Source organism: Chamaea fasciata, unplaced genomic scaffold (assembly GCF_029207755.1).
Source record: "Chamaea fasciata isolate MVZ Bird 193981 ecotype frontalis unplaced genomic scaffold, bChaFas1.0.hap1 SCAF_2, whole genome shotgun sequence".
In the NCBI taxonomy this organism is placed as follows: Eukaryota; Metazoa; Chordata; class Aves; order Passeriformes; family Sylviidae; genus Chamaea; species Chamaea fasciata.
Genome location: NW_027094087.1, coordinates 64,735,181 through 64,757,933, shown reverse-complemented (window position 1 = coordinate 64,757,933; position 22,753 = coordinate 64,735,181). Strand labels below are relative to the sequence as shown.

The following is a 22,753-nucleotide window of genomic DNA, read 5'->3' as shown; positions in this document are numbered from 1 at the left end:
AGTTTGATTAAAACACCTTGCATTAAGATATTTCAAAGGTTTGAAGCTACAGTAGTGAAGAATGGATTATTTAATTAGTGTAGGTTCTACCAGCTTCCTAACTCAAAGTTACACCAAACTCTTTTTCTTCAGCTTTCTTGTGTACACACAAGCTCAATACCTGCTAAACTTTTACTCACAGAAGTGAAGATAAACCAGTATGAGCTTTTTGTGCTTCAGGAGCTGAAAGCATGTGTGCATTACTACCCTGTCCTTTTAATGTTTTAGTCAAAAACACAAAGAAGACGTAACACTTAATTAAACCTGAGCCATCAAATGCAAATCTGTCCACAAGTATGTTAGGGCAACTGCAGTGTTTGTTGTGAAAAAGTATTTTAATGTGTTTCCTCTAAGAGGTAAACTGATCTCTTGCCAGCAGTGGGGCAATAGTATTCATTAAATCTTTTGTTGTGATCATCCCTACTTATGTCCCTTACAGTAGTATGGAAATTACTGTCCCATATGAGCAGGTGAACTAAAGTTATTGAAGGAATGTAACCAAATTATGTCACTTCCCTTAAAACTTTGCACAAATGGTGAGGGGAGATGATGACTGTGAGATGTTAGTGACTATGCTGGTAAATGCCTTTGATTTATATGAGAAGTTTATGTGGGAAGTTATATGTGTCCATGAACCTGTATTCTCATCACATTATGGATTCAGGCAGAATTTCTGATCTCAGGTGTTTCTGTCAGACTCATCTGCAAATCCAGGTTTCAGATCTGAAGGGTTGTAATGAGTTCAACTTGTAAGCATTGCGTAAGGGTCTTCTTAACTGTGGACGGCACTGCATGAGTCTGCTTATTTGGAAGTATCACTCCAATGTGGAGCATTTTGATAAGGAGTAATGCACAAGGTGAAGGGTAGGGCAAAACCTTTCGAGTACTGTGTTTCTACTTGTTAAAAGGGGAGAGCCAGTGAAGGAATTAGAAGAGAGTAACAATTCAAAGAAGCAGAATAGGAAAATATTTTTGCCATACAAATTTGTTTATACAACTGAGACAGAAACTTTAGTAGGTGAGATATGAAGAAAAACATCATGTGAATTTACAGCTGGAAAGAGGGATAGGAGAATGAGGGGCAGAGACTTTTTATGAGAATAAATTTAGACACTGTGTTGTAATGAAGAGTCAGAAGTTACAAACAAGCAAAATACCTTGATTTTGAACTTTACTGACAGAGAAGATTAAAAGAGTTGTTCGTAGTGACTAAGAGTAGTAGTAGTGAAGATGAGGAGGAATCTGAAGGGGTGAATGATTAACAGCTCTGTTTTCTCAAACTAAGATTGTCAGAGCAGCGACACATGCACACAGAGGATCAGAAAAGCAGACTGAGGTTTTGTGTCAGACAGAAGGGAACAGACCTGGAGTACAAAGGGCCGTGTCAATTGTCAACATAGATATGGTGATTGAATTTCAGTTTATGGATTAGACTACTCAGATACAAAGTACAGAGAGAGAGAGACAATGTCAGGAAGATTGTAGCTCTCAGAAATTAAAACAGAAAGTTGAGGAAGAAGGAAAAAATGTCAAACTGAGAAAAAAGTTAGCAATGTGGAGGGAGAATAAGATTCCAACAAAGGGAGAACAGTATTTGAATGCCAAAAGCTTTTTAGAAAATGCTAGTCTAGAATATACCAGATATTTGAGGTGTTAGTTCTAATATTTGTTTGTATAGAAGTCATTAATGCAGACATATTTAGTAAAATTTTCAAAAAATCAGTTGACTAGCAACAGAAATGATGGTCAAGGAAGAAGGCAACTTCCCAGCATTTTGCAAGAATGGTGTTCATTCATCCATGTATTTGACCCATTCTTAGCAAACTAGGAACATGGACATATTATACCCATGCTGTTAAGCAATAGGTAGCTATAGGAGGGTTTCATAGATTTTAACTTTTTTATCAGTAATGTCCCTAAAGACATCAGGGTTTTATAATGAGTTATTACAGTGTGAGTTCTAGAAATTTTATTGGGTAATTTTGCTAAATCTCTGCGGTAGGTGCATTTAAGGATTTTGTTAATTGTGGTAATCAGCTTTCAAAAAATGTTAACACATGGCCGCATATTCTCTCCTTGTGTTTAAAGAGAAAAATCTCTATTTTTATCAGATGCTATAGATTTGCCACCTAACTGAAATAAGAAATAAATGCTATCAAGTCATTGTACTTTAATATCTGATTCTAGATAAAGGTGTGTAGACAGCAAATCTTTCTAAGGGAGGTGACTTCAGTTGGAACTTGGTAAACCTGCAGGGGAGGGAGAAGTTAGTATTTTAAAGGGGCCACATAGTCTTCCATTACCTTTAATCCTGCAACAATCTAAGAAATATAGAGTGTAAGTGAGCAGATGTCTTAACAGCCTTCTAGCAGCCTGTTTTTGTAAGGAGTGCCAGATAGTGATATTCACTGCTTGTGGGAAACTGGCTTTGTAGTGGTATAAGTGTTAAGGAGAGCAAGTGAAAATGCACCTCGATGTACTTTGTAAAATGCACATATGTATATTCATGTTATGGAAAAACAAAATTATGTTATCAGATTTGAAGCGGACATCATAACTTTTGCTAGAGCAATCTTTTTACTACAGGAGCTTAAGCTGCAGAAAAAACACATTATACCTTGGGTATTGCATGTAATAAAATATGATTTAAATGAAAGATATTGAAATAAAAGTTTCAATTTAGGAACTTGAGTGTACTATTGTGAAAAGCCTAGTCAGTTATGTTTATAGCTTTATCTTTTCACAGGAAGAAGTTTAAGGATTCCTCATGCTGTATGCAAGTACAGTAGGTTTTAGATAACAGGATCAGATCCACAATTTGCCTTTCTTAAAACCTACATTAAAAAATGAAAATAAATGACACCACTATACAAACTACAAAGGTGAAAAAATGCTGTATCTTGCATATTCCTACCTCCTGTGGCTAGGGACAGAATGCAGACATGCCACAATAATGTTTTTTATTTCTACTGTTCAAACCATATTAATGAGAACATCATTTTGGAGAACTAATTATTTCTATTTGTCTTGTGTCACACTTTCTAATTCCCCTATATTAGCACAGCCAAAGCAAATTAATTGCTTTTCCAGCAGTTGAACCTTGTCCAAGAATGAGCTCACATTCCCTTCCAGTTTTTCTGTTTCTAGGAGTGCATTGTGTCAAAAATTTCTCTTGATACTAAACATAGCCCAGAGAATATCTTTGCAGATTTCTGTTGCTGCTCACTTGATGAAATTTATAAGTTTAAGTGACCCACTAGGAAAGATAAAGTTCTTAGCTGCAAGATTATACATCAAAACAGTTAAAGTGAAATTAAAATTAAATGAATGAATCTCACTGAAGCAAAAAAAGCAGTAATTAATGGTTCCCTTAATTGTCTTCATAAAATATTTGCATGGGTCTAATTTGCATAATTTGCATGTATTAATTAATCTTTCAAAGGAATTTTGTGCTGAGAGAAGCCAAAAAATCTCTTTGTTTTATTTAACATCTAATGAAATATTTATCTTCGTTAATGAACTTCTCATCTTCATTAAAATAAAAATTGCACAAGTTTGTATGTTTTAAATGTTTTTATAATTGAAGTATACAAAAAAAAATCTCTTCAGACCTACAGTATTTGAAAAACAAACACATTATTGCACATTCTGTGTAATTTTGACTGCAGCAACATTTAAATTTGGAGAAACCCTACTCCCTCTACCAAAACTTTTCAAAGGCTTTAAAATTATTTCAATTTTATCTAAATTGATGATAATTTCTGCATTTTATGTTTTACAAATGGGGCTGGAAAAGTAAACATTTTGGTATTTTTTGTTACTGTCAACCTGTGATACCTCAGAGATTTTATAGAACAGATATTATGCATAGAAAAAGAGACTAGTGTCATAGGTTGGAATTTAAAATACTGCAGGAGTGTGTACATGATATGGGGTTAGTTTTTACTCTACAGGACTAACAGTTGAAGAAAAAAGAAAACAGTTTGTGAGTTACTGCCTGGCACTTGATGATTGAACTTGGAGTTAGGCTGATGAATGTAAGTTACAAAGGACAGTCCTAGCAGCGGTGATCAGCAACTTTGAGACAGTATCCAAAGTAGTCAGACATGCAGAATGAAAATATACAGTGAAAAAAAAAATCATCAGATTAGAAGAAGTTTAAAACTATTTCTTTAAAAAAAAAGCGGGTATAAATGGGCAATGATTGGGTGTTTTGGGAAAAAGGTGAAGGTCATTACTTAAAACGAGGACCACTTAAAATCCCAAAGTAATCTATCAGCTACTTAATATTGCTGGAAATAGAGTTTATGGACAAAGAAGAGCAAATATGGTTAAAATAGTGTCTATACAGAATGTTAAAATTGTGCATCGTAAGACAGGTGAAAAGGAGTTCTGTTCACTTCAAGGATGAGTACAACATTATTGGAATAATGAAAATATACTTGCAATAAGGAAATGATTGGGCGTTTATAATTTACAAGAAATTATATTTGCACAGTGGGGAACAGCACAATGGGATTTTTACTCATTTTCAATATGCCTGCATTTGCTTAAATCCTTGAACAAGTTTATAAACATGTTAATGTGTTTGCATTCATTTTAGTCATGCAATACCTGAGAAAGCCAGGCCTGCAGAGACCGAAAAGTAGGTGCTCTTTAAGAGCTCTTTAGAATTTAATAAAGAGGATGTTTAAACTATCAAGATGGTATGCAGAGTCATATATTCTTTACTACATTATCCTATAATTTTTTCAGCTGATAAGATATAGTGGGACTTTGCTGATACCATAATGGCAGTATAGATACTGCTGTGTTATGAAGGTGTGGAATAGCTGCTGAGGCAATGTAATTATCTATAAAATACCCAAACAATATCAGTGGGAGGGATATGTTCCACTTCACACATTTGTGGGGTAGATGTCTTTATCTGAGCTATTTGGCTGGACTCCTGTTAAAGTCAATGAAGAGTAATAGACACATCTCTCCCTTTGGAGAAAATGAATCACATCTTCCAAGTTCCTTCATTGATTGTAAAGGGACTCTACTAAACCAGCTCAAATGCAGCCATGTACAGTGCAGGTGTCTCAAGTTAATGTGATGAATTCCATGTGGTCTGTATTTTCCTTTTTGCTTGCCTCAGAATTCCAGCATCACTTGTGACAGTAATCACACTACAAGCAGCTGCATTTCAGTCACTTCTTGTAACTACTGATGTTAGAAATGGGTAATTTTGCATCAGTTCTGGAAAAATATCCAGGCTTGACAATTCCCTTTCTGTTTCATATAATTCTGAACAGTTTTGAAAGTTGCATAAAGCATGACTTTCAAATGTAGAAAAGACAACTTGAATTCTGCATTGATACTGAAGCTTTGCAGCATTTGTTTCATTTGAATGCTACCACACAAGGCATGTAACAAGTCAGAGAAGCATTCTGAAAACTCTGAAATAAGGACAAAAGCAGCCGTAAATTGAGAGATAGAAAAAGAGCTAGATGAAGTACCAAGAAAAAGAGGTAGATGGAAGTATCACAGAACTCTAGAAGAGAGAATAGTGTCATATTACTCATACAGTTGCATTATATTACTGTAATGTTATTACTATATCATTACTGATTTGTAATGGACAACTAGTTAATGTTTTGCCTTTTAAATGTAGTTATGCTTGCAAACAAGACACAGGCTGGAATTATAATTGATGTAGCATAGAAGTTTTCAATGTAGACATCTAGGTCTGTCTTGCCACCCTTGACCTTCACTCGAGGGAGTGGAAAGAAATATCTGTAGTAGAGTTAATCCCATTATTAATTATAATTAGAGTACCCCAGTATAGACTACTATAAACAAATTTAGTAAGCTCAGTCATATTCCAGAAAAGCTGAATTCAGTTTCTGGAGGTGAGAAAGCAATTTCTTTAGTGGTGGTTGTTTGTAGTGCATGAAGTCTTTTTCCCATACAATAAATCCATTTTATAGCAAGGGTTGTAATTACAGTCCAAGATTGTCTAATTGCAAAGAATTGATGTAGCATTTGACACAGTTAAAAGAAGTATATGCTAAGGAGTCACTGTTTTGCCCATTTTACATTTTTCAGCAAAGAATTGAGTGGATAATATCGATTTCAGAATTAAAATGGTACCATTTGTTGGGGTGGCTTGTGTGCTTTACATCTGATGTTTTGCCTTTGAATGGCAAAGGAATACCTTATTTTGCATGCTTCAGGGCATTTTTAACCAATGCCTTAAGCTGAAAACAAGTTTGTATGCATAAAGAAAGAAATAATATCTACTGATTTCTTGATGGCAGCACCGATGCTTTGGTGTCACACAAAGGTGTTGTGAAACTTAATTAATATTTGTAAAGTAGTCTGGATCTTGGATGAAAGGCACAGTAGAAGTTCAGTTATGTTATTAACTTCTGCTTTTATATTTTCTTTGGTGATGGATCAGAGTCCTAAGCATTAAAAAGTGGCAAAGAGAGGCGATGCAAGATACAGCAATTTACAACTATTATCAGCTAATTATAGTTAGTTTCAAATCTTGTACAGGGAAATAAATCTTGTACATCTGGAGAAATATTTTATGGGATTTAGCGAACTAATAATTGATAGCCTAAATGTTGTGTAAATGTACCTTACCTGAATCATCATTTGAGAAAAATTTAATAGACTGGCTTAATTATGCTGCATTAGATCAGAAATGGTATATTACTAAGTGACAGCATTTTGGTGTAGTACAGGACAGTCTCTCTTTTATAATCCTGAGATAACTGAAGGGTCAGAAATCCTGTTAAGGAGAATGAGAGTTCAACATTCACTTAAAATATTCAAGAGGCAAAGAAGCAGTTAGACTTAAAATGTAAATAAAACTGTATTGTGAGATTTCATCAGGCAGCCAGCCCTTTGTGCAGTGTTAAGAGTTAAGAAGGCAATCATCTTCCTAAAATATCACTCCAACTTAATTGCTCTATTTTGTCAGTTGGAGAAAAAGAAAAAAAGAAAAGATAATCTTGCCATCAATAAAGCTGTATTAACTTTAACTAGCTGAGGTTCTGATGGTTTAATTTCAAAGTGGCCAAAGATTTTAGGTTTTGTCCTTTCCGTCTTTGACAGTAATATTAAAAAGAGGTATTTATGTGTCTTGAGAAATAGGAAATATTTATAATACTTTAAGTTAAAGAATTTTTTAATACTCGTATAAAGTTCATATTGTAAACTGGAAAAACAAGCAATTGCTATGTGAAATCTACTGTAATTCTCAAAATAGTGTTTTCTCACAGTGGTTATTTTTATGATTAAGAATAAAATAAAACAATTTAGCCTTTGTGTCATTCAAGAATTTGGCTTTCCCGTGGATTTGATGTGGAATTTGACCCATCTTTATAAGTATCTCAAGTTCCTATGAAATTAAAAAAAAAAAATCAGCTATGAAAAGGAAGTATAAAGGAAGTGAAACTAAAATTAACACATTTGGAAGGACTACTTAGCCAGCATCACGTTCTATCTAAGCTAAAATTTGCTGTCAGCATATATCTATAATAAGTATTCTTCCAGTGAACTGCCAGCTGGCTTGTAAAGAGGAAAATATTTTCTACAGAATAGACTGCTAGCTTTAAAAAGAAATATTTTGCTTTTGCTCATTGTAGGGTTCCGTAACACCTGAAGGACATCCTGGGAGACAGCAGCATATATAATGATAATGTGATGTCATTTTGTTTTTCCTAGTTGAGAAACATAAAGTGTGTACCAGTAATGGTAAAAACATTTTTTCTATTATATTCTTGTCAGCCTTATTTTTTAAAAGTGATGCAGCCTCTAATAGCTTAGGAAAAGCAGCAATAGCATAATAGTGTGTTTTGTCATGGATGTTAGAAAGGATGGATCACAACGTGCTACAGCTGGCCTTGGAAACAAAGTGTTATGAAGGCAGGACCAAAAAATTTACAGTGCTGCTTTATGTGCATGAAATTAGAATATGGATTGTTGAAAATATACAATGCTGTATTAGATAATTCAAGTTTTGACTTGTTTATTTTGTCTATGTGTTGATTCTGCAGATTTTGCCTGTGACAAACTGTCGGTGCAACCGTTGCATTAAAAGACATGTATTTTTCATGATATTGTTTCATACTGCAATATGCTGGCTACAACTCCTTTCAAGTAATCAAACTATATTGAATACAAGCATAAAGTAAAAAGCAGTAATAATTTGCTTTTGTTTTTAGCTTTATACTCTGACTCAAAGATATACACTCTTAGCCACTGGAGAGAGAACAGCATCTTTGCACATTGCTGAATTGGACATAAAATACTGTGGCTGGATCAGACTCCTTGGCTTCAATGGAAATACTGGAAGCATCATAAAAGTAGTACACTGACTGGAAGATCAGTTCCATTTTCAACCTTGCCATCAAATTTGTTATGACAATCACAGTCACTTTTGCTGCAGTAACTGTGCCATCCAATGCAATCTGGTTCCCGATGCTAAAATACTGAAAGGCTAAACCACTATTAAAACGTACAAATATCAGTTTTATTCCAGTTCCAAATGGGCAATAGTTCCAAAGCTTGATCTCAAACATTCAGTGCATAGAAGAATCTTTATTTTAGAAGGTTCCCCTCTATGTTTTTTAATATTTTTGCAAAACCATAGACTCCTTAGGTTTTCCAGCTAAAATTAACTTTATAACCAAATGTATTTTACCAGGCCCCATATTCAATAAATATATTCAAGATATACTCAGGTTTTACCTCTTTTTCTACTAGAGTAGCATAGCATAGCATTAGGGGTAGTAGTAGATGGGCTTTAAAATCTGCATTTTCAGGTTCTGATATCACAAATATATTCTTAAAGATCATTTAAATACATCCATCGTCCTGGGCGACTTCTCAGAGCTGAGTTCCTGCTAAAGAGTCGGTTTGTATCTCTTATTATTATTTAATGTACATACAAGGAATGATCAGTTTCTCTTCTGTGATAAGCAAATCAATTAATTTTATGTGCATATTATGGACTGTATTATTTGGCTTATACTAGTAGCCTGTTCTGAAATTATTCCAGTCTAAGTTCACCTTGAGGATGAGGTAACCAACATCTTAAACACTGTTGCAGGCAATTCCTGCAAGTGATTTGTGTTGCTATTGACAAGAAACATTGTAAGTGGAAATCTGGGGGTAATGGGGAGAGGGAGGGAGATGGGTGGGGAAGAGTAAAAGCAACCAGGAAGTAACATTTTTCATTTCCTCTGTCTTGAGAAAATCACTCTTTGAAGCAAAAAAATTTTACACTTCAGATATTTTGCACAGCTCATTGCTTCTGACTCCAAGGTAATCACTTGATCCCAAAGTCATTGGTTAAGACTGCTCTGTGGTTTAATTTAGCCATCCACTTTTCTCTTGCTTACTTTTCGATGATGAACCATGGTGTTAAGTTCTCTCTGGGAAAGCGTGCTGCTTCCATATGGTCTGGGATTTCTGTAGTGGGGTGCATCCAGGACACAGTCTGTCATGACATGCTGTTTTTTCTGAGGATTCTCTACTGGCAAAGACGCAGAGTGGTGCCAAATTCAAACCACCTGGCCCTAAGGCTAATTGAGTTTTTCCTTGGAGGGTAGAATAATCATTTTGAAGTATCTATCTGAAATTATGTTACCACTGAGAGGGAGTGAGGAAGATTGGCTTGTCACTGCAGTACTTAAATGCATCTATGAAGACATATTCAAGATGGAAGTTTACAATTAGTTAGGGGAACTAGTTTGAACTTTGAATTGAAAAGCAACCTACCTGGGCTAGCATTAGCACTTGCCACAGAAGCAGAGTTCCCTCACAATCTAAAATGCTGGTAGTTTTCTTTCTGGAAAAGGACAAAAGCCTTTCGCTGAAGTATTGCTCCATGGCTAACTACTGGGTCAGACTCCATTTACGTTTTTCAGCTCAGAGTCTTCCACACAGTTAACATGAGCTGATTTTATTCCAGTTTTATAGTTAGGCCGCTCGTGCTAAGCCCTGGGAACTTCATTAAGATCTATGTCTATTTCTGAGTGCTGGGAGGATTATGTGTGAATTTAGTTCATAGCTCGTTTCCTAGGGCATGCCTTCTGGTTTGGTTTCTGTTGCCTTAACTCTTGTTCTGGAGCTGAATGGCATTGCTTGGTGCCATAAACTTGCTTTCATACAAATTACCTAAAAGCACCAAGGTTATGTTACATATGTTTTGACCTCCCATGCATTCTTAATAGATTTTCCATAAGCTTGCTGCTGTGCAATCTGTTTTACAACCTCATTCCTTCCTGTTCTGCATGTGACTATTTCTTCATGCTTTTCATTGGGCAGTTACTCTGTTTTAGCAGACAGATGAGAACAAGGGTGGTTGTGTATTAAAGAGGGGTGCTAATGTGATACTCATACAAAAAAAGGATACCACATATTCCAGAATTATGTATGCAGACTAAAAAAGCTTTCTTTAAGTGGCCTTTATTTTTCAGTAAACTTTGCAGCAGTTGCATCTCAGTTACATACTCTTGTATTAATTGTGGTGTTTAATCTGGAAACAACAAAACAGTAGTCTGCTTTTTAGTTACTTTGGCAACATGAAATTCAAATTGCTTGTTTAGAAAAGATATGGCTGGGAGAGAAGGGTGAGGTAGGTTTGTGATTCTGTGAACCAGAAGAGGTGCTCTGTGTTGGAGCAGGTATTAGATCTAAGTCTTTTCTTGTGTTTTGAAAAGTAATGGAGGTAAAGCTCTAGAAAAAATAATACCTCAGAAAAGCTTTTCTTCATAAATTATTTGCATCTGCTGAAAGAAATTAGCATCACACTGACTGTTGATGGAGAGTACTATGGCCACAACTATTCCTAGCAAAAAAATCATGACCCATGTTACTTCTTCAGAATGGTATAAAAGATCTTTAATATACTTTATTATGGGATCTATAATTGTGTACACCTGTATCCTGCCTATTGTATCAGCTTCTAGTTGAGTGATGGAAGGATTTCTGTGCATTTCTGTTCTTGTATATGGAGGGTAGTTTAAAAGAAATACCGACTTATGTGTACTTTTGCACAGATATTTTTTGTCATTCGGCAAAAACTGCTGAAAGCTCCAACAAACAATGTTCTACTGTATTTTGTTCCAATTTCATTTTATGACCACTTTTCCTTTCCAGAAAAGGAAAGTAATTATTTTTGAAGCCTGTTTGAAGCTTAACTGTATGATTGATCTCTTGTATGCAAGATTACTTTGATGATGATGTTTAGTGTAAAAAAGTGATCTTTTGAGCAAGGCAAAAAAAGAAGGCAAAATGGAGAGAAGTGAAAGAAGACTGATCAGACTAAAGGGATGAGTAATAAATTCAGTTTCCATCTAGACTTTACTAAAACCCAAAACCAAACAAAGGGAAAGAAGGTACCAGGCAGAAACTACATACCAGTAATTCAATTCTTTATCAATTTAATGCTATCAGATCCAAGGTTGCTTGCTGATATTAAAAGAAAGCTGTTTATGTTTCTGGAAATACAGTAGCAAATAAAGCACCTTTTTGTAGAACTTAAAAGTGTTTTATGCAGGACAGATTGTTCAGCACCAAAATTATCCACACTGTAATACAAGCAACACTGAACACAATGAGCTGTGGAAGCTCACAAGCTGATTGTATTTAGCTGTGACTTCATCCTTTAATAACTTTTCCAGATGATTCTTCAGTTGAAAGGGTTTTGTTCTGTTTTGTGTCTCTGTTGTTGTTGTTTATCATTACTATTTTTTTTTTTTTTTTACCAACATGAAGTGACACAGTACAATGCCTTAGTGACTCAGGTTCAGTGCTTGTAAGTAATCAGTTCTCTTGGCTTTTTTTGGATATGGCTTCTTCTGTTTATATAAATAGAGAAAGGGTTGCTAAGTTTGTGAAGAAACAAAAGACAGGATGATTTTTTTTTTTTAATCTATTTCTTTCAAACAATTTCTCACCTTACTAGTTCAGGTTTTTTAGTGCTCAAAATGTCCAGTTTTATACATTCTATATGATCTTTAAATAATAGAGGGTGACATATTCAGGTACGCCTCTGCTTTGTTAGCTTACTGAAGACCAGATTGCTGACCTTTAGCTTACTCCCACAATAACATGGGAGTGATGGAAATATATAGTAACGATTAAAACACATGGTAAAATCACTGAGAGAAGATAATTCAATATTTGAAAATACCGGTGAAAAAAAAGGTGTTTAGGTGCTCTTTTTTACACATCCATGGTTTAGTTTTATGTTTTAAATTAGAATTAAAATCTCCTACGTACAAATTGCTATTTTAAAAAGAAACACATGGACATCTCAGTTTCCTGAATATTTGCACTGAGTATTAACACAAATATATTTGTACATGAATATTAAGTAGAGAAATGAAAGGTGTATAATTAATAACAATATGGAAATTTGAAACTAATTTATTGGTGTTACACAAAGGGCAAACTGGGATAGTGTTTGGCCAAATATGTTTGCATACTTCATATTTGCATGCGTTTAATGAACATGCAGTGTGAAATCACCCATCTTTGCATAAAAACTGGATGAGCACTTTTTTGAAAGAGCAAGTTGCTTGAATTTCAAAGCCTTAATGGTTGAGCCAGTTTTCAAGCATCTCCTGTACTCTCCTAGGGAAGATGGCAGTGGATCCATCCATGTTTCCCAATGCATGATCTACTTGCCAATAACAATGTCGGCTCAGTGTATATCCCTCTGTCCCTCCTTTTCAGTGTTGAGTTATAAACCGTCAGAGTTCTAATTAACTCTAGACACTGGGAGGAATTATCTCCCCTGACCATGTACTGTTTAGCATTTTATTAGGAGTACTAGGAAAAGTTATGTTCAGTTGATTCCATGACTGAATTTTACAAATGCTGGGCTTTTTGTCTCACACTTGGCAAACTGAAAAAGACTCAAGTTCATCATGAATTATTTTCCCATGATTAAGAAGTTAGACTTCCATTTTTATCTTCCATCTTCAGTGGAAAATAAATCCTCTTGTGTCTCAATTTGGAATGAAATATATGAAGAGTATACAAAAATATATTTCCTCCTTAATTAGTTGTTTCCTTTAAGTTTTTTTGAAGAGGGGTTACAACTTGACTAAGATCCCTTCCATCTGCCACAATATGCTTGCTTTTATTTTTACTTCCCATTGCTGTCTTATCAAATATCACATGAATCATTACCACTTGTTTGCCATCCCTTCCTTTTGTTTTGTTTCTCTTCCTCCAAATGATCAAAACATCATCTTGAATGAAAGGTTAGAAGTACACTGTGATTCACATTTATTAAAACAAATAAACCAACCAGTTATATAATTTTAATGTGCTTGAGTTATGGCATGCAGATGCTTTTATCAGCTCTGGGCTGAAGAGGTTTTGTGCATTCGGGCATGCACGTACAACTGTTCTTTGAAAGGGACAAACCTCATTAAGGTTACAGGTGCCTGGAAATAACTTCTGAGAAAATTGCTGCCATTTTCAATGAAGCTACTTCCTAACAGAAATGCAATTTTTTATGTTACTTAGCACAAGTGAGTAGCTTTGCTTTGATTTAGATATTAGGAGCCCCATTCAAGGTCCCAAATATTTTATTTCTTTTAAACTGAAGTTAACAGATTTTAATGGTTGGAGGGTCTGGCAGTAGTATACTCAATTCCGATATGAAGCGTCTGCTCCCTTTAGTAGCACGTGGGCTAGTCCTGGAGATTTTGTGTTGCAACATGATTTTAGAAGAGGACCCTAAGCTCAGGTCAGCTCAGTCACCAGCCATAGAGATGAAGTTCAAATGGATTTTTATGAGTGAAGAACCTTTTATTTCCATTAAATACATATGCATGTGTAGGTTTTTTGGTTGCTATTTTTGGTGGTTTTTTTTGTTATTTGTGTTAATACAGTCCTTAGAGGATTCAGCTAACTCTGCTATTATCTTTCAAAGGACATGAAATAAGACCAGGAAACCATGGGTACTTGAAATCTCTGTTACCTACAATGAAAAGGAAAAGAAACAGAAAGTTTGAAAGAGAGAACAGAACAACAGGGAAAAAAAACCAAAACCAACAAATCAAACGTAAAATCACAGAAAATTTCAAAGCCATATTTGGGAATAAAGTTCATGCCTTCACAAAAAGAGACACCAACCTTTGTTCTTTGAAAGTACAAATAGATGAATAGATACAGTACTCAAATACCCTTAAGACCCATTTTGAGTGAAAACTGGCTTCTACCACTGGCCTGTGTATATTTGACAAAAATATGTTAACTGAAGTTGGGACTTTTAACAACTAAAACTGTGGCTACTTTGATGTAAGGGCTTTTGGATAATGGGCTGATATTTACTATTCTACAGCTCACAAATTAGAATTGAAAAATAAAAATAAAAAAATTATTCAAACCTTGACACCCTAATTTTCCAAAGCTCACACTGAGATTTCATATCTTGTCATTCGTTTTCTGAGCAACCTGGTCTAGTGAAAGGAATCCCTACCCATGGCAGGAGGGTGGTCCTTGCTGATCTTTTAGGTCCCTTCCAACCCAAACCATTCTATGATTCTGTGATTTTTCTTCTCACAAAGTATTTCGTCCCTTTCTTTTCTTCTTAACATGGACTCTGGGGGGTTCTTTCTTATCAGCTCTCTGTGTCAAGCTGATCTTTCTGTCTGTTTGGTCTCTGGATTGGTTGTTTTCAGCTCCTAACTACAGAAAACACTATCCTTTTCCTAAGAAGAATTTAGCTCAGTAGATTTTTTAAGATAGCAAGTGACTGAAGTCAGATCTGACAGCACACCTTGGACATTGATTTTCATAAAATAAACACTGCAGTATTATAGTCATGATGATTTATTTTTAAAGCAACTCTGAGAATACAAACTAGAATACGATTTTTTGGATGGCAAACAACCCCAGTGGGACTTGCACTGAGTGGCAGAAATACCCACATTACCATCTAACGGGTGACTTCATTTGCAGTTGAATGCTAAACCTAGCATTTCCTTGTACATTTTTATCAGTTTACCAGGTTGCATATTAATAGTAATAATATTTGTGTGGGTTTGGTTTTTTACCTCTCAAAATGCTGGGCCCATAGAGAAGCTTACTGGAAGCTGCCCACAGAACACTAAAGTGAATCATTACCCAGATGACATCTCTGTGGGAATGCCTTTCTAGGCATATGATTTGTTTCAGCATTGCAAATTTTTATGTCAGTTCCATTTGTTTGGGTTTTTTTTATAACATTTATGACCTTTTAACTATTTGGGCATGTTCATTCAAAATCTTCAAAATGAAACTTAATTAAAAAGAGTTGATCTAAAAAAATACTCCCTCACTCTGGGTAGAATTTTTGTCATATCAATCCACAGACAAAAACAAATGATGTTTAGGACTAGTGGCATTTTCAGTTTGAGTTACTAGCATGAGCTTGTGTGATCTTGCTGAACACTGCCATTTGCAAAAGAGCAATTAGAACAGATGACAATCTGCTAATCACACACTGCTCTATTTAGAAATTTAGCAGTATTTTCCCAGTTTGTGTTTTTGCTTGACTTCCTAAGAGTAAAAGTAAGTTTTATGTATTATATTGTATGTAACAGTATGTAAATTTGGGAAACTCCACAACAGATCAACAGTTTTCAGTAGGCTAAAAATATACCTCAGTGTTGTAAACATCCTCAGTGAAAGCTCTGTGTGTGTGTTTGTGTGGTATATGTTTGTATGCATTTGTTTGTGTGGCTGAAATATTCCATATTTGTTTTAGGTAAAATTGTTTTTATGCTGATAAACAAATTCTGCATTTGTTAACAGAAGAAAGTAATGCAACAAGCCTGCGTAGCTGATAAATTAAAGCTGATTGGGAGGCAGAAGGCACAGGCATGCTCGGGATTTAGGATTTAGAAGTAGTGGTATTTTCACATTGGCATACAAAGGATGAGCTGGCTTGATTTGCTGATCACTTTCATGATTTGTGGGTTTTGTCTGTGATTTTAACCTTGAAATCATTAAAGGCCTATCAGTGGTAATACTCCACTTGTATTCAGATAGGAGCTCTGGCTACACCTAGAGGCGAAGTGACTCTGGTGGCTTTGACAACAACACTGAGAAGTTCCTATTGTTTGGAAAGAATCTCAGAATATTAGGAATAGGGAGGGAAATGGATAGGAACAGGGTAGTAGGAGTCACCAATGGAAAGAGACAGCAGTCAAATATAGGGATTTTATTTGGTCACCAGTTTGTGATGCTAGGTCATCGTCCCTCTGCAGAGCTGTGAGTTTTTTCTTAGAGCAGTTTGAAGTCTTTGAATTTCTGAAGGGCACTGCTATTCATCTGTTGCTTATTCTTTATGAGTGGCTACATGAAATTTTCAGCCACAGTACTATGACCACTTCACTGGGGAGCCTGTTACAGTTCCCAACCACCCTGTGGGTGAAGAACCTTGTTCTGATATCCAGTCTAAGTCTCCCCTGACTTGGCTTTATGCTGTTACACTCACTGGTCATGAGAGTGAAGAGATCAGCTTCTGCCTCTCCACTTTCCCATGTGAGGAAATTGAAGACTGCAGTGAGGTCTCCCTTCAGTCTCCTTCAGGATAAACAGATGCAGTGACCTCAGCTGTTCCTCATATGGCTTCCCTTCCAGACCCTTCATCATCTCCATTGCCCTCCTTTGGATACTCTCTAACCGTTTAATGTCTTTTTATACTGTGGCACCCAAAACTGCCCGCAGCACTGGAGATGAGGCTGCCCCAGTGCAGACCAGAGCAGGACAAGCCTCTCCTTTGTCTGGCTGGTGATGCTGTGCCTGATGCACCCCAGGATAGGGTTGTCCCTCCTGGCTGCCAGGGCCCTGCTGACTCATGTTCAACTTGCCATCTACCAGGACCCCCAGGTCCCTTTCCATGGCACAGCTCTCCATCATCTCATTCTCCAGTTTATGCACACCACCAGGATTTCTCCATCCCACGTGCTGAATCCCACACCTGCCCTGGTTAAACTTCATATGGCTTGATTTCTCACCTCTCTCAATTGTTGAGGTCTCTCTGCAGGGCCTCTCTGCCCTCGAGGGAGTCAACAGCTCCTCCCAATTTAGTGCTGGCAAATTTTAGGATTCCTTCGAGTTCTGTGGCCAAGCTGTTAATGAAGATGTTCAAGAGAACTTATATATATAAACAAGTGTCCTCTTACTTTGTAAGGAAGATGCTTTGTAGAGCTGCTCATTTCTATTCCTATTCATTGTGTGTTGATACAGAATACAGGATCTGATAGTGTCTTCTTTTAAAAGTGAAAAACCTCCTATTGATTTCACTGCCAGGTTGGATCCTTAAGCAGTGTAAAGTAGAGCTGACTTTTGAAACTGTACTGCTGTTCATCCTTTGTTGGCTGCTGCAAGCATTCTGCTTCCTGCAGCTGTATTTTTAATTGAGAATTAGTTTTAATACATATTTTATTTTAAAAGGTAAATGGAGACCTTTAGTCTAGGATAATAAAATAAGTTACCGACTGCAGGTTATCAGAATGTTACGGCATGGGAATTATACATGGCGCTCATTAGCAAGTGTACATTCAGGATAGCCAGAGTGCTGGTATATATGTAGAGTAATATTCCTGCAGAGGTATCTAGACAGCTTTAGTACTGTAAATGTTTATTATGTTTATTCAATATGTTTGGGAGAACTATATGGAAATGTAGCCAGTAGTAGCACTAGCTATCCTGCACTTAATGCAGGTTTTCTTTGGAGATGGTGTTCCAGGCCTTCAGTTTTACTGAACTCCATTCCAGAGGCTCCTTCTTTCTCTCCTAAATTCCCATAAGCATTTTGGTTTGTTTTCATGCATCAAATAATAATAAAAAAGTCTTTAAGTTAAGGCCTTACTCAATTCCTTTTTATTTCTCTTCAGAAAAAAAAAAAAGAAAAAAAAAAAGAAAAAAAAAAAAGACCATAAAGAGCAAAGAGAATGGCAGTTGTTCTGAGAGGAAGCACGTTTAGTTTTAGGTAGTGGAAAAGTTATCATGTCCTCTGGAAAAAAAAAAAAAAAGAAAGAAAAAAAAAGAGTGAGGAACATAAAAAGCAGGGAAAGGGGGTAGGAAAATGTAAAGACGGGGAGAAAGTAGCAAAAGGGCATATACCACGGAAACTTGCAAAAGAAAACTAGTGGTGGAAAAGGGAAATCAAAGGGACATTAGATTAGTATCTCTGCAGCAGAGTGATTCTACAGCCTCCCACTTTCCCCAGCAGTTCTGATAGAACTGGAAAGGAGTCTGCAGAAGGTTTTACAGCTGTGTGGTGTGTACTTTTGTGTGTTTCCAGGTTCACTTTTCTCTCTCTCAACAATTAGAGTAAGTTTATGGAGGTGATGCCACATCTTTCAGTGATAACCCAGCATTTCAAAAATTTCAGCATTCATTTGCACAGGTTTATCTCACACAATTGCTTCACTGTATATCTAATTTTTACTGTATATCTAATAAAAAATTCTATAGACTGATTTGGAATAAAAAATGTTAGACTAAGAAAACCAAAACAGAAACAAAAAATTCTGAAATCTTCGAAATATTTGCTGAATTTACTTATATTTAAATAAGAAGTTCATGCAGACTTTAAGAGCTGAGATACAGCTTGTAGTTGCTAATGCTTACAGTCTAAAATATAAGTAGTGTTTAGTAATTATGCACTGGGGAGGATTAGTTGCTTCATAATGTGCTTTATTCCCATGGGGCCAACACTTTCTACCCTACAGGTCAGAAAGCTAAGAAGTTTTTCTGTCTGTTTTCTGTTTATTAAAAAATAATCTTCATATTGCTATCAAAATAGGTGTATATAAGATGTTCATGGCCCAAGTGAAGAAAAAAATGCTCTGTGCTTACAGATTAGGTGAAAGTATGTTGTGGCAGCATGTTCTCTTCAATTTTTTTTGGTTCAACAGTTACTGGCTAGGTGAGCTTTGTGTTTCTCATGTTCTCTCACATATCTCACTTAAATATATGCTCTTCAGTTGGATGGAAAAGATGTTGTGAGAATCGTGCTTACATCTTTAACATAGTAATTGTTCAGTCAATCTCATTTATGGGGCGAAGGAGGCTATACTTCACTGATACTGTTTAAATATCCTATACTGGGTTCTATATAAATAGCTACAAATGTGCACAATGGTTACATTACATGGTATATTTAACAACACAGCTAAATCAGAAAGTATGAACTATGCCTTTTAGTGATGGGAGTACTAACGATTGCATGCAAGAAGATTTTTTTGCTCTGCAACCATGAAGGAAATAATTGCTGTTCAGCAGTATTCAGTTACGTTTGCATATCAGTAAAAACACGTGCACAGAGGCCCCACCTACGTTCCTAGTGCCCTAGCACTGATATGGGTCCATCATACATTAAAGCTTCAGAAGTTGTTGCAGTTTTCACAACTTGCAAAGTGCATGTAATTTTCGGCAGAGTTAATTTGACCACTGACAGATGAAATTGCCAAGGTGACATTCAGGTTTTATGATTTTCTTTTTTTTTTCAGACAAAAAATACCATAGGGGACATTTTACAGATTTGTTGCATGACTACTTCCGCTGAGGTTTTAATTCTTGTGGGGTTTTTCCTCTTTTTGATTCATTGAAGATATAAATATATAAAGTAAATGTTTCTCTTTCATATTTTAGATGGAAGACTTTATTTGAAAACTACTGTCATGTATTGAATTTTTCCTGCTGAAAATACGTGTGCTACAGTAAAGAACGTTGCAGTAAGACATTGGCTCATAAGGAGTTCTGTGGAAACAAAACGTTTTCAAACCAACTTCCTCAACTTCATTTATCAATGTTCTTCAAAAATGTAAAGAATTCTGCAAGAGTGTCCTCCTTTGGTTATCTCCTGTGGCTTAACTTGGAGATCTAGAAAATGTTTGTAAATGTACAGTAGCACTGTTCTCACAGCGAAAATCTGCATCTCTGCGCCGGACTATTGTATCCAAAATTACAGGTGGTCAGAACAAGGCTGAGTATTCCCTTATTCAAGGAATGCAGACTCTCTCCCCCTCTGATAATACCATATATTTGAGCACATCCAATGATCCTTCCAGTGGTGTCCAAGTACACTTACAGACTGTTATACCATACTGAAACCAGCAAGACAGCTCAGAAATGAACTTGTAGAGGGCATAAGAGGATTCTTCTTCTTAAAAAAAAAAAAAAAAAAAAAAAAAAAAAAAAAAAAAAAAAAAAAGAAAAAAAAGGTAAAAGAAGAAAAAATTGATACATTCAGTTTTCAAACTGTGATTGTGGGTTTTCTTCTGAAGACGTTTTTTCCACATGCTTTCCAAGAGACCAACACATATATGTTAGACTACGTTAAGTGAAATGGAATTTTGTGTAAGTGAAAAGAAATGCTGAATGTAAACAAACTGTTTTACCATTCACTAAGTCTCTTTTCCTAAAATAAAATTTTAAAAAAATAAAAAGAATAATAATTTCTCATTGTAAACTGGCAGGGGTTTATGAAATAAAAGACTTTGCTTCTTATCAAAATGTTGGTCACATGTACAGTATATAACACAAATCACACAAGGAAGGTATTATGTATGCAGTAGAAATCTAGAGTTTAGGAAATGAAACTTTTAGATAATATTGTTTTGTCACCCTGTTGGTCAGAAAGACACCTTTCTAGTTTTAACGCATGCAGGCATGTAAATATTTGTCCTGGAGTCACAGTATTACTGAATGAGATCTTAAGCATCTGGTAACAAGTCAGAATTCTGTTTCAGCCACTTTTATTTGTATATTGAGCCCTGGTTAGTGCCCTGACTAGTGCACTTCTAAGAATGAACTGTGGCTGAGCAGCAAGTCAAAATGCCAGAAATATTTTTATATGTTAATGTCATATAATGTCAATGTTGCTAAAAAAAGAAAACCTAACAAACACTTGATGTATCAGTCCAATTCCACGTAGAACTGAGTGATACAGTTGAAGTCTATTGTCCCTCCCACCTTGTCTTAGGGATGGATGATTATGTGTTACTTTCACTGTCTTTATGAAAGCTACAATATGTGTTTTCACCTTTGTGCTGATAACTGGAAGTAAGCTGCAAAACACTGCTTATTACATTACTAAAAATTTTGTTCTTTGCTTTGCGTACTTTTGGGTTACCCCTTTAAAGACTGATTTTGTGAATCAGTGCTATTACTGTAAGTTTTGTGATTATGCTTTCTTCATCTAATGTTTTATGCATATAAAATATTATTTATTACATGGAAACATATCAAAATCTTAAATGTCTAAGATGCCTAACTTAAAGCAAATATTTCTTTAAAAGTAGTTCTGATTGGATATTAATATTATTTTGTCCAAAAGAAAAAAACTGTTTGAAAACTCTAGCACTGAGCTTCTATAGTTTGTAGGTCTTCCTTGCAATACTGGTACACATTTATTTTGTGCAGTTCATATTTACTCCACCACAATCCTTTTTTAACAATAGAAACATGTATATACAAGTTCACATCACAGTAATTTTTTTAAAGAAATATTGAGCAATATTTTTCATTGAATATTGTTGTCTAATACTTTGTAGTGATGTTATTTTCTAACCATGATTCTTTTGTGATTGTCATAGTTGCTTAAACACACATGGGATTCTGTACTCCAGTTTTTTCATATGCAGTCTTTAAAGGGTTAACAGCTGTAAAGTTAGATGGACTTGTGGCAAGCTTTTGAATCATTCATATCTGAAAGAGAATTAAAAGCCTACAACTGAAATATGTACTAGCATTTACCATTGCTCTGCTCCTTGCATAGAGTCACCTGTAAGTAGGTTTAGTAGTTTTACAGTATATTCTTTCAAGACCTTTGGGAATGCCTCAGTGTTTGGCTTGGTACATAAACAGAAGTGTTAAGGATTAAAGGGGAACCAATTTATGAACTGGATGTTTAGAAAGAATCTTGCTAAAAACAGTGTAAATATTACAGAACATGAGATGTTACCGTAAGTTGAAGTTTTTTGCCCCTCTTTAGTTTTACCGGTTTTGGGTTGGTATTTTGGTTTTGGTTTTTGATTTGGATTTTTTTTTTTTTTTGGCATAGGTTATGAAGAAAAGTTGTCCTCATGTTATTGTTTATATGCTTTTGTAATCTTTAAGATATTAATGTCTAGTTGTTCTATATTATAACCACATTTGCGCTCTATGCAAGCCCTTGGAACAGAACATACTCATCTTCATGTAGGACCTATGAAAATTGTCTATTTTTATCTATATATTTAAAGTTTTCTAAAAATGAAAAAAGGTTATTACGAATTTTGTTGTACAAAATCTGTACAAAAATCTGTTTTTACATCATAATGCAAGAATTGGAAATTTTTCTATGGTAGCCTAGTTATTTGAGCCTGGTTTCAATGTGAGAACCACGTTTACTGTTATTGTATTTAATTTTCTTTTCTTTTCAACAATCTGCTAATAAAACTGTCTGAAATCTCCCCGTGACTTTATTTACAGTTCATCTTTATTAAATTTTCTGAAATGTATAACATCAGAGGAATATTTACTTTCTAATGGGAGGCATCTAAAAACAACATAAGTCAGCTCTTTGTAATGTGAGGAGAACAATGCTGAATGATTTTATTTAACATGCAACTGCTTCTATCTCTAATATGAATTACTGTGGTGAAAAACATCATAAAAGCACACTCTGTGGTTATTGTTTAACAAGCATATTTTC

The 22,753-nt window shown here is 35.3% G+C and overlaps 1 protein-coding gene across 5 annotated transcripts in view; it reads left to right on the top strand.

Annotated features, from left to right (window-relative positions):
* DACH1 (dachshund family transcription factor 1) overlaps positions 1–22,533 on the top strand; it is a 356,356-nt gene extending 333,823 nt beyond the window's left edge. For all 5 annotated transcript variants that reach the window (XM_066176271.1, XM_066176268.1, XM_066176270.1 and 2 more), the window contains one exon: positions 19,708–22,533. In XM_066176271.1, the coding sequence (XP_066032368.1) occupies positions 19,708–19,745 (38 nt within the window). In that variant the 3' untranslated portion in view covers positions 19,746–22,533. The remainder of the gene's footprint in view (positions 1–19,707) is intronic.
* Positions 22,534–22,753: the final 220 nt, after the last annotated feature.